This window comes from Nesoenas mayeri (genome assembly GCF_963082525.1).
Source record: "Nesoenas mayeri genome assembly, chromosome: 21".
NCBI classification, from domain to species: domain Eukaryota; kingdom Metazoa; phylum Chordata; class Aves; order Columbiformes; family Columbidae; genus Nesoenas; species Nesoenas mayeri.
Window position 1 is genome coordinate 4,657,685 of NC_137571.1, and position 16,451 is coordinate 4,674,135.

Consider the following 16,451-nt stretch of genomic DNA (forward strand, 5'->3'; position numbering starts at 1 on the left):
CAACATCGTCTCGCTCGCAGGGCTATTGCTGCAGAGGAATGATAAGGGCCACAAAAAGACCTGAAGAGAGAGCTCATTTACCTGGAGACAATGAGCAGCCAAGCTGTAATTGTATAATCACACTGCTGCAACTCAGCTGGCACAACGAATCCACGCAGCTCTGCCATGGGGTGGCTTACACCGCTTTCAACTTTGCGTAATTCAGTGGTATAAAGATATATACCCCAAATACCACAATTATTTCGCTACACCAGAACAGCCACACAGTTCCAAGCTCATTCCCCACAGTGAGTGCCTCCAGGAGGCAAAATTCCAGTGAAATTTTACGCCGTCATGGTGTATGTATCTGATTCCAGAAAAATTACGCATTCAACCCATCTCTTTCCTGCGAGGAGCAGCAACTCCATAACACGCGGCCTTTGAGTGCACCAGGTACCCAGTGTTTTCCTCTCGAGCTCAGGCTGCAGCCACAGCTGCTGGAACTGTACCTGGATCCCGGCTCCTTCGGGCACCGTTATCTTCCAGACGCAGTTGAGGCTGTTCAGGTACGGCTCCGGGAACCCGGGGGACAGGATGGTCCCTTTGCGCTCCGTCAAATTGCCACCGCACGGCACTGAAACGAGCCAAGAAACGCGTGAAGATGGAAAGACTTGGTCTGATGCTGAAACATCTTTAAAACATCTGTCCGCCGACAGGAAAGCGAACAATTGGCTCATGATTTAAGGAGGAGATTTGTAGGAATAATCCTCTTTTCAGTAACTCATGTAACTTCTAACACGAGCAGCGCACAGCCCTGGGGGGTGGGCAACACTGGGTGTATCAGTCCACGAGATTCATTGTTTAGGAACCGCTCTCCTCCAAAGGCAGCGAAAACAGCTTTGAGACAGATCTAATTCATTATAGACGCTGTCCCAGATCCCATCACCCAATACTGGACCCAAAAGGTCCCTTCCCTGACATTAACTGCCCTTCTTCCCAGGAAGGCCTGGCTTTTGTTCCTAAGTGGTATGAAATAGGGTGGTGTATTTGTTTAGTTTTGGTGGTGTATTTTATTTATTTAATTTTAATTTTATTTATTAATTTATTTTTTCAGTTGTTTGTTCGCTTTCAACCCATCCCAAAGGATGCGGTTTATTTTCTAGCACAAATGACTCTTCTGTCTCCTCTCCGGACCCAAGCACACGTACCCACGCAGGTGGGCACCGAGGCGTTCCACTGCGCCAGCGCCCCGGGCATGGTGAGGCACTGGATGCTGCGGGAGCCCTGCAGCGCGTAGCCGGGGCCGCACTCGAACCGCACCACGGCTCCCACCGCGAAGTCGCTGCCCAGGCGCCGGCCGTGCCGCGGCTCCGGCACCGAGCTGCACTGCGTGGCGCTGGTCCGGGGAACCGCTGGCGACCCAGCCGGGAGGAGCGCGCAATGGCAAAGGGAAAAGAAAACAACAACAAAATGGTTAGAACGAACGTTTTGGAAATATTAAGTTAAAGGTCTGTTAGAAACAACACAGGGATCTGATCATAGCTAAACCTCCAAGAGAGGATGAATTCAAACATGACCACTGAGAACAAAAATAGGTATCTCACTCAGAATCATAGAATCATTTCAGTTGGAAGAGACCCTCAGGATCATCGAGTCCAAACATAACCTAATCTAACCTAAATCTGGCACTAAACCATGTCCCTAAGAACCTTGTCTAAATGCCTTTTAAACCCCTCCAGGGATGGTGACTCCAGCACTGCCCTGGGCAGCCTGTTCCAATGCTCCACAGCCCTTTGGGGAAGAATCCTTTCCTAATATCCAACCTCAACCTCTCCTGGCGCATTTCCTCTTGTACTATCACTTTCTATGCGGGAGAGGAAACCAACACCCTCCACACTCCAAGCTCCTTTCAGGCAGTTCAGAGATCAGAAGGTCTCCCCTCAGCTCCTGTTCTCCAGCTGAACCCCCAGGTCCCTCAGCTGCTCCATCACACTTGTGCTCCAGCCCCTCACCAGCTCCGTCACCAGCTCCGTCGCCTCCTCTGCACGCTCTCTAGTACTCCAAAAACTTCTGTCAATTCAAGTGATACTTGAAATAAAACCAGCCAGGCCATTACAAACAACGCGTGCTTTCTAACATAAGGCTGTTTGCCTTCAGGAAACTCATTATCACATCAGAAAGGTCACTTCTAAATAGCGACCAAGGCACTCAGCAGTGACTTTCCAAAAAGTTGGTTTGCCACGTAATGCTGGAGCTTCAGTGGGAAACACATGAGGCTTCTCAGCTCACTTGGTCTCATTACTAGAAAGGACAGCGCTTTTAAACAATCTTCTTCATGATGAGAAAATGCAAAAGGAAAGACAAGGGGAATTGAAGTTGTGATGCTGCACTGCCAGCTGTTGAAATTGCCTGCGTTCCTGTTCAATACTGAAAACAACAGTCAAGGAAAGAAATGGAGAGTGTGACAGGTAAACAAGGGGAAAAACAAGTCAAAGAAATTCCTATTGCTGAGGAGGAAATCAATCTATATTTTTCACTGAGTTGCTTTACAATTTATTAGTGTTTAATGCCACTGAAGAGAGCACAGCTCGTCATTAGCATGCAGGAGGGAACCTTCAGTGATTTCATCAAAACCTCCGCTTTGCCAAAATCTTTACAGATTACTATCAGAACTACAGTTGTTTTACAACGATTAGGCAGAAATTCAAGAGCACGGGTCTCTGGGTAGCGTGAAATCCAAACCGTGCTTCACTTCGCCCCCGCAGAAGGCCCAGGTTGCCCCCACCTTCCCATAACGTGCGTGTGAAAGCTTGGCTGAACCCCCGAGAACTCTGCAAAGCGCGGGGGTGAGAAAGCCCTTCTGTTTCCCACCATTCTGCGCATCGCTTTCTATTTACCGCTTTAAAATCTCGAGGCGGGACTCGCCCGATGCAACGCAAGCTGTTACTGAAGGGGCAAGGGGCAAAAGTTTGGCAGCAGGAGAGCTGAACGTACAACACGCGGAGAGGGAGGATTTTGGAGCTGCCAGACGAGCGCTCAGCTGCTTACACCGAGAAATGTGCTAAAGCGCCAGCGGGAAGCATTGCTGGGGTATAAATCTTAAGAACTCACTGTGTACTCGGGGCGTGATTCAAGGAGATACTTCTGATACTAATCCTGGGATGTGCGAGGGTTGAGGCCGAGTGAAAATGGAAGTTCTGAATACAAAGTGCCTGCAGGAGCCAGACAGCCTTGCAAGTTCACCGCTACCAAAATCATCTCCTGTGGGATTTCCTGCTCAGTGTGCGGGGACCCACGGGTGCCAAAAGCAGTTCAGGACACTTCAAACCATCGCTGTATTTTTGACTGTTATCCGGGGACTTCAGAACACAACCGTACTCACCTTGGTAGACAAAATGAAAACCTTTGGCTGTAGATTGACCCTTGGAACTAAATTTGATGAGAATCTCGTTGGTGGTAGCTAGCGGTAAAGATTCACCTAGATGAGGAGGAAGAGAGAAAACGGGAGAGACAGAGATTACAACATGAGCTGCCCCAACGCGTTTGTTAACAGCGGGTTGTATTTTTAACTTGCCTTTCTCCCATCAGCAACAGGGACACGTTCCCTACCTGTGTGAGAGCCCGACAGGGAGCTGAGGAGCCGCGAGTGCTGGTTGGGGCCATCGTGGACCTCGATGATGTCGTTGAGCGCGGTCTGGAAGAAGGCGAACTGCCCGAAAACCACTGCGGAGAGAGGGAGCGCGGTGGGACGAGCGGCCCCATGGCGCCCGTCGCGGCTGCTTGTATTGCAGGAGCTTGGCAAAGATAAAAAGGGCCTGACTGACAGCCCGGGAAGATGGGAGCCCTTTATTTATCCACAAAGTAGGCATAACAGCCGCAGCAAGCAGCCTCTCCCGTGTTCGCTTGCCAGGGCGCTTTAACACTGATTCATAGGCCGAAAGGGATTTTTAAATGAATCATCCCCTTTGCCTGCCTACAGAACACAAGGTATATAATTTCACCAACTGATAATTATTATTTATTAGTTCTATTGAACCTCTGTCATGAAGCGGGCTCCTCGTTGGGTTAGGCATTGTACAAAACCTGAACTAAATAACAATCCCCGTCCCGAAGAATTTAATCCCTTGGTTGAACTCGTCTGGTCAGCGAGGGTGGCTGCTCGGGAGAGACGATGCTCATGATTTTATTAACGGTCCTAAGCCTGTGTACAGAGGCTGCTAACGAGGGGCTGTGCAGCGCTCTGGGTCTCATCGCGTACATTGAAATGCACCCAGGAGCAAGCAGAGCTTACAAAAGGGAGAACATGATAATGAGAGGATCAGCGCATTTTTTTAGCTCGAGCAAAGAGAGTTTAGCTATTTATCTTTATTTTTCAAAATATAATAAGGGCCTTTTTCCTCCCTAATCTGCACTTAGATATTTTTTCTCCCCTTTGTCTCCATCTCTTAGCTTTGCATTTTCAAGTTGTAAGTGCCCAGTTGCGGATTCACAAGCTGAGAGATCTCTCGCTGTGAAATTCATCATCCACCGAGCTACGACATTTGTTTCCTCACTTTTGGGTTTCCAGCACAGCTGTGATGCTGGGAATGCTGAACAAGCGATGCCAGCACAGCCCGATACCCGCGGCACACAGACCCCGAGAAGGGAAGGGGACGGGAAATGCAGAACATTCGCTGCTAATGGTTTTCCTGCTTGTCTATAATGAAGCTATTGAAAGGTGGCAGGTGGAGAAGAGAAACTAATTTAGCTGTCACCCTATCTTAAGCAAACCCAGACTTGCAGATCAGGACTGTCCAGCCCTCTTGTTATTGTGTTTCTTAAGACAATATCAAGATCAGGTACAGTAAACCCAGTTAAGAGGGCTAAGAGAGCAGCACAGGACCCGGGAACTGAGACGGAACGTACGCACTGAAGAGACCACAGGGACCGACTGGATCGATATAACGCACTGAGAAGCAGCATCAAATAGCAGAATTTAGAGACCTTCACCTGCCAGAGCTGTCGGTGCAAGTGCTCTCCAAAAACATTCAATTCCCTTCAAATAGGAAAATATGTAACCAGCTTCCTGCCTCAAAGGTTCTAGAACATCGATCATTCTCATACTTGATCTCTGACCAAAATCAAGCAGCACTAGACCCTATAAAAGGAACGCCGGTCCCTTTGAATGGATCTGGCTTTTGTTTGGATCTCAGTTTAGAATTTAATTTACACGTTATTTAAAAATGAAAATTGGTCCGAACTACCATAGTTGCACAACCACAACAGCGTGCATTTCTGTGCCTCTCTGCACAGACAGATTATTTAGCACCACGGTTAGCGGGTGTTTATGGCAAATACACTTTGTGCTCTCAGAGGGCCTCTGAGTCTGCAGCTAGCATTCATCACCATTAATTATTTTCTGATGATTTCTCAACTCTGCATGAGTGGATACAGTGCGGGAACTGCAAGGGGAATCACAAGATGGTGCTTTTTAGGTTTGGCATTTTTGATACGTTTTTAAATTCAGAAAATTCCCACCATCCTTACTGACTATAACAAAGTATAAACAGCATCCAATAGCACCCCTTAGTATTTTCCAACCTCCCTTATCTCGATTCATACGCGCACTTATCCTACTGTTTTGTTCAAACAAAAAACAGAGACACTAGGACAGATTTTCAAAAGCCATCCAAAGCTGATACCATAGTCCTTGGGCACGACGATGAAGTACAAGCAGACTTGTCCGCTGGTGTAGTTCTGGGGGTAATTCGGGGAGAGGACGACGCCGTCGGAGCCCGTGTACTGACCGCCACAGGGAGCTGGAGGGGAGTCAAGCACACATCACTGAGCAAACCCCACCAAAGCCTGTCCTGAGTCATCAGCTCCTTCCCTGATGCTTCAGATCCACCCCCGGCCCCGCGCTGTGTTTCTGTGCGGCGCCGCCTGTCCCCAGCCGCCATCCATCCCACGCGCCAGGCGCTGCCGCCCTCGCTGCAACTTCTGATTAAGAAAATAAAGCTTATCCTAACCCGACTTCACGTCTGCTTTGCATTTAATTATCGAGCAAGGCTAAGGGTGCCGTGTACGGTGGCGTCGCCCAATGTGTGATTTGTGCTGCTCTCCATCCCATGTTAAAGCTCAGGACCCAACAGAATGAGCTCCCGCTCGTCTCGGCTCCCCTGGGAACAGCATCCTCCCCACCAGAGGTTTCATTTATCCATTCCCCGCAGACTGACGCCCATCTCCTGACTCACTTCGCAGATTAAGCAGGTCTGCAAACCCATCATTTAAACCATTTCCCCATTAAGCCAGAAAATAAACCAAAAAAACCCAACAGAAACCCAAAGGAAAACAAATAACCATCTCTATTGCCCCATGAGCAGCTCTGGGCAAAAGCAACGTCAACCTCTTCACGAGGATAAAGTGCTGAAGCACCTGGCAATAGATCGTTCTCGCCTCACCTGTACAGGTAGGTCGAGGTTTGTTCCAGGTGGGTTTCCCGTCCTCTCCCATGACGCAGGTCAGCGTGGAGACCCCCTCGATGTCGTACCCTCCGTCGCAGTAGTAGGTGATGGTGGATCCCAGCTTCAGGTCTGTACCCACCCGTGTGCCGTTCTTAATCGATCCAGGATCAAAGCACGACTCCCGGGGATTTTCTGCAAGGGAGAATTGCCAAGATCGTCATTGGTCTGACACAGGTAACCTAAAATGTTGGTTAACGGCATGGTTTTTGGCTTTTGTCATCTAGGAATCTCATTTAAGCATATCATAAGACTAGTGCCATTTGCAGAGTTCAGATTTCAAGCCTCCCCTTGTGTTGCTGAATGCGAGGAATTATACAGGTCACATTCTGGTCCAGAACATTCTCTGACGCTCACTGGAAGAAGGAAGCTTCATCCACACACATATTTATGGCACCCAATCCGATCGACGAGGCAAAGCTCGGGTTCCCCTACCTGCACCCACTCTCTTGCAGGGGCTGCAATGAACTTCACAAACCAGAGCACAGAAACACAGACCGAACGCACGACACATTTCGGACGTGCTACATCTGTTCGCATCATCTCCCTGGCGCTCGTTCCCGTATCCACGAGCTGCTCCGCTCTCGCCGTGGAAATACGGGGTGCCATGTGCTGCTGGATCCTCCAGATGTGCAGCACGGCTGCAATTACGGCAAAATGATTACAAGCAGTTAGACAAAATGAAGACATTTTTCTCTCTGTTCGCTATGCCCTGCAGAGTTAAAAACTTCATTTACATATGAAAATTCCAGTAAAGACTCCAAAGCTGTCAGGACTGGGATATTTCCTCCTTTCTTCTTCTGAGGTCTTTTTTATTTTTTTTCTTCTATTTCTCTGTTTTTTTTTTTTTTCTGCATGAAATATAATTAGAGGCTTTGATTAATCCTGCTCTTTTGTCATTTGGAAATTGCTCATTAAAGATGAGGGCTTTTCTGAGAGCAGTGGGTCTGTGAACAATTATGATGTGTTTAAGCATTAAATCATGGGCTTTTAGTATTTGGGGAAGAGGTGGAGGGAGAAACAGAAAACAGTGAAGCCCCCACATCTTGCTTTTGTTTCTCTGTTTGCAGTGAAAAATAGGATTATTGCCACGGTTTCCGTTATACCACAGCTGAACCACAGCGAGTGATACAGGTAAACAGGGCACAAAAGGATGGTAAACAGGGCACAAAAGGATGGGAAACGCTTCCATTGGGAACAGCCGCCCTGAGCCGCACAATGAGGCTGCTGGTTCTTCCTACAACACCAGTTCCCTGTTTTGGGAGCCGCTGGTCAACCCTCGGTGCTCCCCATCAACCATCAGACCGTGATGTATCAGTGAGCCACCAAGTCCCAGGTTCTCTCTGTGCCAACAGCGTTTTCTGTACAAACTTGAGACTTTTCCTTTGAGCAACCCTGTTCTGAACCAAAGATGCTCCTGTTTATCTGATCCTGGGAAGCGACACAAATATTCCTAGAAGCATCATTATCACAGCATGCAAAAGAGAGCTTTGATACTCAGAACGTGATGGAGAAGATCGGGGTTCTACGATAAAAGAACTTAACACTTTTATCCCCTTATTTCCCGTGTATGATCTGCAGGTAGGTCCTGCTGAGACACACAAATCTTGATGATGATGATGATATCAGGACCGAAAAGCTCCTTTCAGTCCCAGCATTGGAATGCCAAGCCCTTGGCTCTCTGCACAGCTCGGGGAACACATTCCATCCTCATTCATCCTGACGCTAGCGAGACATCAGCTGAAGCCCCGAGCAGGTTGTTCACCATCCCTGTGAGTCAATGGATATTCCAGTCACCACAGTCCAAAGGGGACAAATTGCTTCTGGTTATCGACCACCCAGGAGGCTGAAGATGAGCAGTTCCGTGGCCCAGAGTCCGCTGTAGCACAGAGGCCGTTTGCGACTGCAAACCTTTCATCTGCTTTTCCAAAATGCTCTTTCACTCCACGAGCTTGTGTTTCTCTGCATTGCCAATATTCACTTTCAGACCCTTTCGGCTAACTCCTGACCACTCCGTGCCTCTCTGGCTGTTCTGAAGAGTCTCCCTGTGTTTCAACTAACAAGCTGATGTGGCTTCAACCTGCCCATCCGCTGTCAGGCGCCTTGGCCACCCGCTTGATCTCAGCCTCTGCTCCGGCTTTGAAAAACCATGGCATTCAGCATTCAAGTCACCCTGACTGCTGAAAAGGGAAAAAAAAAGGGTGGTGGTGGATTGCTGAGCAACAGCCTCTCTGCTTTTGTTGTGTTCTCCTCATTCTCGACTGTTTCTCTGCTCCCTTGAGGGTCTGTGCCCCCAGGGACACCACTCGCCTTCCAGGACAACGTGTCCCGACACACCGGTCCTGCGCTCATCTCCAGATGAACACTCAGTGGACGATCCGCCCCGATGGTCCCCAGCAGCAGGGTACAAAGGGACCCAGGAGCTCGGCTTGGAGGAAGAATTTGGTTGCATGGAGACAGCAAAAGACTCATGGAGGGATGTGGGAAAGGCACAGCTTGCCCAGCCTTTGATTTATTAGGCTATGAAGTGAGCACGGCACGGCTTGCCCATTTAGAATTAATGCTTTATTTTCACTCAGGCACTTCAGAAATCAAGGACTTTCCCCTGATGTCCCAATTAACGTGGATCCAGGCTGCCAAATGTTTAGAAAAGAGTCAAGACTAAAATGCCATGAGAACTGGCTCATTAGGCCACAGAAAGCAGAAACGCTCTGTGCTGCCCCTCTCCTTTCCCAAGGAAAACTCAGAGCTCCTGCACCGGGTCAGGCTTCCATCTGCACATCCTGAAACATCACATCGTGAACTCCACATCTGCAAACACGTGTGAGCCTTAAAACATCCCCAAAAGAAACTGTCTAAAGGCAGTTTGTCATGACAGTCATATCAAAACCAGGACAAACTACACCGTGATCCAGCTCCCCTGGCGCACTGGACAACCTCGGCCAAAGGACAGATCCATTCCCCAAATGCAAGTTGTTTCAGGGTCAAGCGTCATCCCTCATTCCTGTTTTACCAGCAAACAGTAGTGCATGTTTTTAAACAGCTTGTTCTGCAATGGATTTTACAGAACAGTGTTTCTGTGGGGAATTTCCACCTTAAATAACCCGTAAGTAATGCTGAATATATGTTTATAAGCTCAGGATGGGCAAAATAGTTCTGGCGAAATAATAATGGATTTGAAATAAGGCTTGGGGTTTGGTGTGGTGGGGTTTTTTTTTTCCCTTCATTCCTTTGGAAGAGTGAAAAGTAATCAGTTTTGCTTCATTTGCTTTCAATTTCACGCCACTTCACTTCTGGCCTACAACAGAAATGAGAAATACTAAAAAGTATGAGAAAAACTCCTGCTTTGGAGTATCCAGCCTGGAACTCCTTCCTTCTCCAAGCCACAAGTGTGAGGAGCCAAACCTGAGCTTTCGGCACCATTGGGATGTGTTCCTTGGACGGCGGCAGCGCCGGAGCTTGACCTGCTTCTCTGTCCACGACAACGAGTCCCCAACACTCACAAACCATGAGCGGGTGGGGGGAAGAATAATTTGCGAAGAATCTCTTCGAACAGCTTGTCTGCCTTTTACATCACTGAGTGTGGTCTCAAAAAATACTCCTTTTCATGAAACAGACTGACCCCAAAACTCCACTCCCTGCTACGTCATCCCAAGAATAAATTCCTCCCCAGTTGCAATCCCAAACTATTGCGTTTTAAGTTTCACCTGCCCCTCTAAACCAAGGCAAGGCTTTATGCCAACAGCAAACCAAACCTCTGCAAATTTGAGCGTGCATGGGGAAAGCACATTCATGGCTTTTCTTTGCTGGTAACATTACACAGAATCCCAGAATGTCAGGGGTAGAAGGGACCTGTAAAGCTCATCCAGTGCAATCCCCCCATGGAGCAGGAACACCCAGATGAGGTTACACAGGAAGGTGTCCAGGCGGGTTGGAATGTCTGCACAGAAGGAGACTCCACAACCCCCCTGGGCAGCCTGGGCCAGGCTCTGCCACCCTCACCCCCAACAAGTTGCTTCTCAAATTTAAGTGGAACCTCCTGTGTTCCAGTTTGAACCCATTGCCCCTTGTCCTGTCCCTGGTTGTCACCAGAAGAGCCTGGCTGCATCCTCCTGACACTGCCCCTTTCCATATTGATCCCCAGCAATGAGTCCCCCCTCAGTGTCCTCTTGTCCAGCTCCAGAGCCCCAGCTCCCTCAGCCTTTCCTCACACGGGAGATGCTCCACTCCCTTCAGCATCTTGGTGGCTGCGCTGGACTCTCTGCAGCAGTTCCCTGTCCTGCTGGAACTGAGGGGCCACAACCAGACACAAGATTCCAGGTGTGGTCTCCCCAGGGCAGAGCAGAGGGGCAGGAGAACCTCTCTGACCTACTGACCACCCCCTTCTAACCCACCCCAGGTACCATTGGCTTCCTGGCCACAAGGGCCCAGTGCTGGCTCAGGTCACACTGCTGTCCCCAGGACCCCCAGGTCCCTTTCCCCTACGCTGCTCTCTAATAGGTCATTCCCCAACTTAGACTGGAACCTGCGGTTGTTCCTGCCCAGATTAGTTTGATTTTTCATTCTGCTTCATAGCTGTTGGCGTGTCACGGGTGCAAAACAAAAGCTATGTGTTCATCTATCAGAAACCCTGCTGGCGGACTGTATCAGTGTGGCAAAACTGGGAAATTGCCTGGCTGCAGATCTGCCCTCCAACACCCTCCTACGGCACCGCTCCATTCCCACGTCGCTCTCGCTGTCATGCTCTATGCAAAACCTGACATCATAAAAGCCAAATTCATTCTTCCCTCTCTGTTTCCTCCCAGCCCCAGAGGACAACTTCCTCTTGAAGAGCCATTGCCCCTGAAACAATTTCAAATGAAGTGCTGAGGCTGTTTGAAATTCAGCCGACACACCGTAGCTGCAGGCGAGCGATACAGTCCCAGTCCCACAGAAGATGCAGGATTTCAAGGAGGGACTGACAGATGGCAGCTTTACCTTTTTTTTCTCACCCAAATTATTACTAAAAGAGGACTACAAAGCCTCTGGTAATTAGCAGTGTTTCGCACAGAGCTGACACAGGTGCTATTTGGTATTTAGGGAGCTATAGAGGGCTGTAGCACTGACCAAACACAAGGAGATGCTGAGAGAACGGTGTCTTTGAACTGTACTTGGGATCCCACAGTGGCAAGGAGCCGAGTGTTTGATTTTCTTTCACACATGCTCCCTCCTGTATTTCTTCTCTTCTCCCTTCAATTCCCCAAAGGTCTATTTTCTGCAACTTCTCTGACCCAAATCCCAGGTTCTTTTTGAAGCGTGGGGGAATTAAGGAGCAAACTCAAAGCCTCATTCCTTCTCGCAGCAGTTCGGGCAGCACCCCGGGCAGCTCGTACCTGTGTAGTCGATGACAAACCCGGTGTTGCTGACGGATGCGTCGCTTCGGAAAGCAAGGAAGAGGCTGTTACTGCTGCTCTCTATCCTCTCGGGCAGCTGCGAGCCGTAGAAGCTTCCGATCAGGGGGCTGAGTGAATCGGGCCCGTCGTAGATATGAAGGAAATCATAGCCAGGCTCCAAACTGAAGCTGCAAAACCAAAAGAGTCTTTGAAATACGAGCTACAGCAGCCCTAGAGAACAACCGAGGTGGTGGTCCTGATGGGCGTGCAGCCACACGCTGAGCGCGGGACACTTCTGTCCCCATTCCGTACGTCAGGAATCAAGTGATGCAGAAGCCAGTGTCACTGCAGCCGTTTTCCACACTGCACCAGCGACACCACGGCGTTCTGTAAAACCACGGCTAGACCAAAGAGCAGCTAGAATACGTGCATCCTCTCCCAAATGGAGGTAAGGGCTGAGAACAGGTCACCCAGGACTACGGGACAGTCCCACTAGGTTTGGTTTGGTTCTTTCAGAGGGCAAAGGAGCCCCGTGCAGACCCCGTGCCCACCACCGCTCTCCCCTCCCTGTCCCACGCAAGTGGAACCGAATGGCTCGCAGGTACGTACGTGTGAAACACCAGGGCAATGACATAATCCGGAGAGACCGTGAGCTGCCAGTCGCACTCCTTGCCCGGCGGGTAGGGCTCCGGGTACTGCGGGGACAGGATCACCCCGGCCGGCCCGGTCAAGGTGCCTCCGCAGGGGGCTGAGGGGAATCAAGCAAAAGGATGAGGCTTTGTCTCAGAGAAACTCCAAAAATAGCAGATGAGATGCAGGACGGGACAAAAGAGAGATGGACAAGGGGACAGAGAGGCGCTCTGCAGGGTTCTCTGATATTAAGACGCATATTGCAATATCTTATAGCGACCCTAACAGAGATGAGATACACGCACACACACAGAGCTATAGGTGCCATCAAAATCTTCATAACATACAAATGTGAGTAACCAGAAAGGGAAAGATGCTTTATGCTTTTCGGCAACATTTATTTAGGCAACTCCCGGTCCAAGTCTGGATGGTATGTTGCAACGTAAGTGAAAACATGTTGTCTGGGTCTAAATGCTTGTTCGTGTTTATTGCAGTCAGCGACACGTTAAATGCCAAGCTGATTGAAAAATCAATTATTACTTTTTTAAGGCTGAAAGTGCCTGCGTATATTTCCACTGTGGCAAATACACTCACAACGGATTCATTACTGTCAGCCTTTCCGCAGTCTCTTCATGAGGGTCGATGCTCTGAGATTCCCCTGTTGCTCAGATCAATCCTCCTGGATTTGGGATGGGGTGAATGGGGGGGCACAACCTGTGTTGAATTCAGGTGTCTGGCATTTCCCTCACCCTTGTGACCATCTATCTCAAATTTCGAGGTGCATTCCTCTTCCAGACTGTAAAGTCAGGGAAAATTCAGGAAGAAACTAAAGTAGACGGACTCATTTTTGAAACGCCTAAGGGAGATGATTGCTCACCACCCTCTGATTCCTTTGAAAATCCCACCCATAGTCTCCAAAGGATTTAAACCAGAATCCGGTCTGAGCCAGAACTGTTTGGAGCTGGGTCAGGATGCAACTTCAAATACCCCAAAGCCCTGGGGGTTGTTTCAGCTGAGGTTCCAGTTCAGCCCACATTGTTTAGGGACTACAGGAGTCGTACCGTAAAGATGGAAAAAGACATTTGAAATGCTAAATACAGACGTAAAATCCAAGTCCTAAATTAAACCCCATTTTCCAATTCAGCTCTAACCATGCAGCCTGTTAGACAGTTACTAGAAAACCACTGAGTATTTCTGCAGATCCTTTGTCGCTGAACAGAGGGAAGGAGCAAGACATTGCTTTCATCTCTTTCACAAAGCTTCTGACTCCTGAAACAAGACTTCTGTTCAAAAAGGACCCAACACAGTATCTCCATGTCAAATTGGAGACACAGAATCACAGAATGTCAGGGATTGGAAGGGACCTCAAAAGATCATCCAGTCCAATCCCCACGAGACCTCATCTCACATCAAGACGAAGGCGCCGGCTGCATTTCTCTCAAAGGCCAGAGAGCCCAGTGGCTGGTGCGGAACAAAACCCAACGAGACGGGCATGACATGTAACGATATGATTTACTGATAGCTCTGGGAAGGCTAAAAGGACCGTCTCTGTCAGGCTGGAAAGGTGCTGCACTAGATCATAACACAGTCATTGAGAAACCAAGTCGTCCTGTGAGGAGCATAAATCCTGTGCATGCTGGGGAGGTTTCCTACCTGGCATTAAATCAGATGTTAGAAACAGAACTAATTGATTTTTCTTGCTTGGGATAACAGCGCATAACCAGGAATGAAGGTTGCCGGTAAGTAATTTGTGGCTAGCACTTAATTGGTCAGCAAATTTGATGTTTATTGCTCTTATGTGCTTAGCATGACTATTTTTATATGTCCTGGACATATTAAAAAGAATCACTTTTATGAGCTTCTTTTATTACTTTATGAGCTCAAAGAAAATGTCAGATAGTTCTTCCTCATGACAGAATTTGCTGTCTCCTCATGCAGAAAATATTCACCCATGACCCCAATCCTCTCCACCAACCTGAGTTTTAAAGCAGCCTTTAATTTTGCCTTGTCAGGTTAAATACCGTCACTTACGCTGCAGTATGTTCTATGAGTTTCCACCATGAACTAGATTCTCATTGTCCCAGATGCTCTGGGGATAATCCTAAAAAGCAGTTCTATGAGACAGCTACCCGAGACATCTATACCCTGTCATACGCCACCTCAAACCAGGTGGGACTCATCCCCTCCAGACAGAACCATCTTGCAGTGGGAACAGGGCAGAGATCAGTGCAATGGGAGGACGGATTCCTGCTCATACCTGTGCAGGATGGGGGGTCTGGTTGCCAGAAGAATCTGTTCTCGATCTGCACGCAAGTGATTTTGGCCTCTCCTTGCAGCGCGTATCCTGGATTACACTGGAAGACGATGGAGTCACCGGCCTCTTTGCTGTCGCCGCTCCGGCTCCCGTTTTGAGGAATCCCCGGGTCATTGCAGGAAGTGGCAGTAGAAACTGAAGGGTATTAAGAAGATATTTTATACATATATGTATATTTAACCCAGGCTTACAGCCCTGGCTGTAGTTAGACTCTGTCCTTAAGCAGACATCCAAGCAATGACTTCATTCCTCATCTCTCCTCCTTCACGATCCCTTAAAGTTGCCACAAACTGGTTTTTACTCCGCACTGAGCATCTGCCACTCCAGCTGGTACAGGCTCTGGGGAACTGCAGGTTCAAGTGCACTACACAGAGTGTAAGTTTGATGTATAATTGTGCACACGCATGTTTACTTAATAAGTCCAGACATCCACTAATCTTACATGGCACTTTTATAGAATTCTGTGTCAGACACATGCTGCAAAATAAACTAATCCGCAAGCGCTTTCCACTTCCCCAGAGTGGCGGAGCAATTTAGCCTTCAGCCTTGTGAAGCATCAGGCCTGACCTTTTCGAAACGCGTGTCCTGCTGCCGTGTCCCTTTGAGGCAGGAGGTGGCCCCAACGTCACTGCCCGCTGAGCTCACAGCCCGTCAACGCTACAACAACTTAACGGTATGGAAAGTCCGCAAGTAACAGGAGTTTTGCAAGCTTATACAGATCATTACAGTTCACAAGATCCAAAACTCTACACTTCTAAGCTTAGGCCTGACTACTTGGTCACACCTTGTGAACAAAGGCTTTGAGCAGAAGCGTTCAACAAAGACCAGCGCCGTATCAGGCGGCGAAGAGCTTATTTCCTGCTAAGTTGATGAGAGTCTATTACACCCAGCAGTTTAGAGAAAGCTCTCCTTCAAAGAGCCGGAGGAAATCCCTCTCTCTCTTTCTGTGTAACTGAAGATAAGGAGCCCAGCCCAGGCTGGTCCTTCCTGGCAGGCTGACACACAAGCCTGGCACAGGGATGGCAGAGCTGTGTTGTCCCTCTGCCCTGGTCATCCCAGAAGGTCTCGTACCCAGCAACAACTCTTCCCCGGCCATGCAAAGCACCTAAACAGAAAGCTACGGGTAAAACCTGGGAGAGACACGACGAGCTCAGACACTTCCATGTGTCCAAGTCTCAGGAAGGTTGTATCATCATTCACCAAACAGCCTCCCTGTTTGTTACCGACTCCAAAATCAGCATCTGCTGGGTGGTTCCTGGACACGTCAGCAAGGCCTGCACCCTGGAAACCTCTGTGCGAATTCTGAAATGTATTACCCTGATATAATTGAAATTAATGTGTTTACAAGGCCGAGCCTCAGGTAACAGCCGCCAGGACTTAGGCAGTGACAGACTGCAGGTGCATTACACGTAGTGCTGCTGCGAGCGATGCTGTTTTACAGCTGACAGAGCTTTTGTGATCGTGCTTCAGGGGATCCAGTTTGAGGGGTTTTAAATAGAGCTGGTTTTTAGAGACCACTGACCAAGCGCTCCCCAAACACCTGGGGGATGCTGCCCGTATCCCGCTGTCTCTAAGGGACCTGTGGGAATGCAGTGGAAAATATCTGTAAAGCCTTCTTGTGCATTCCACAAGGCGCTGCTCTGCATCTTGCTGCCA

General features: G+C 48.9%; 1 protein-coding gene across 1 annotated transcript in view; it reads right to left on the bottom strand.

Moving 5' to 3' along the window:
- CSMD2 (CUB and Sushi multiple domains 2) overlaps positions 1-16,451 on the bottom strand; it is a gene marked incomplete at both ends in the record, with an annotated part of 231,477 nt that overhangs the window by 56,231 nt on the left and 158,795 nt on the right. Inside the window, 9 exon segments of the mRNA XM_080357655.1 lie at positions 489-613; positions 1,188-1,391; positions 3,362-3,457; positions 3,589-3,702; positions 5,661-5,777; positions 6,420-6,614; positions 11,852-12,039; positions 12,461-12,599; positions 14,739-14,930. Coding sequence (XP_080213781.1) covers positions 489-613; positions 1,188-1,391; positions 3,362-3,457; positions 3,589-3,702; positions 5,661-5,777; positions 6,420-6,614; positions 11,852-12,039; positions 12,461-12,599; positions 14,739-14,930 — 1,370 coding nt within the window.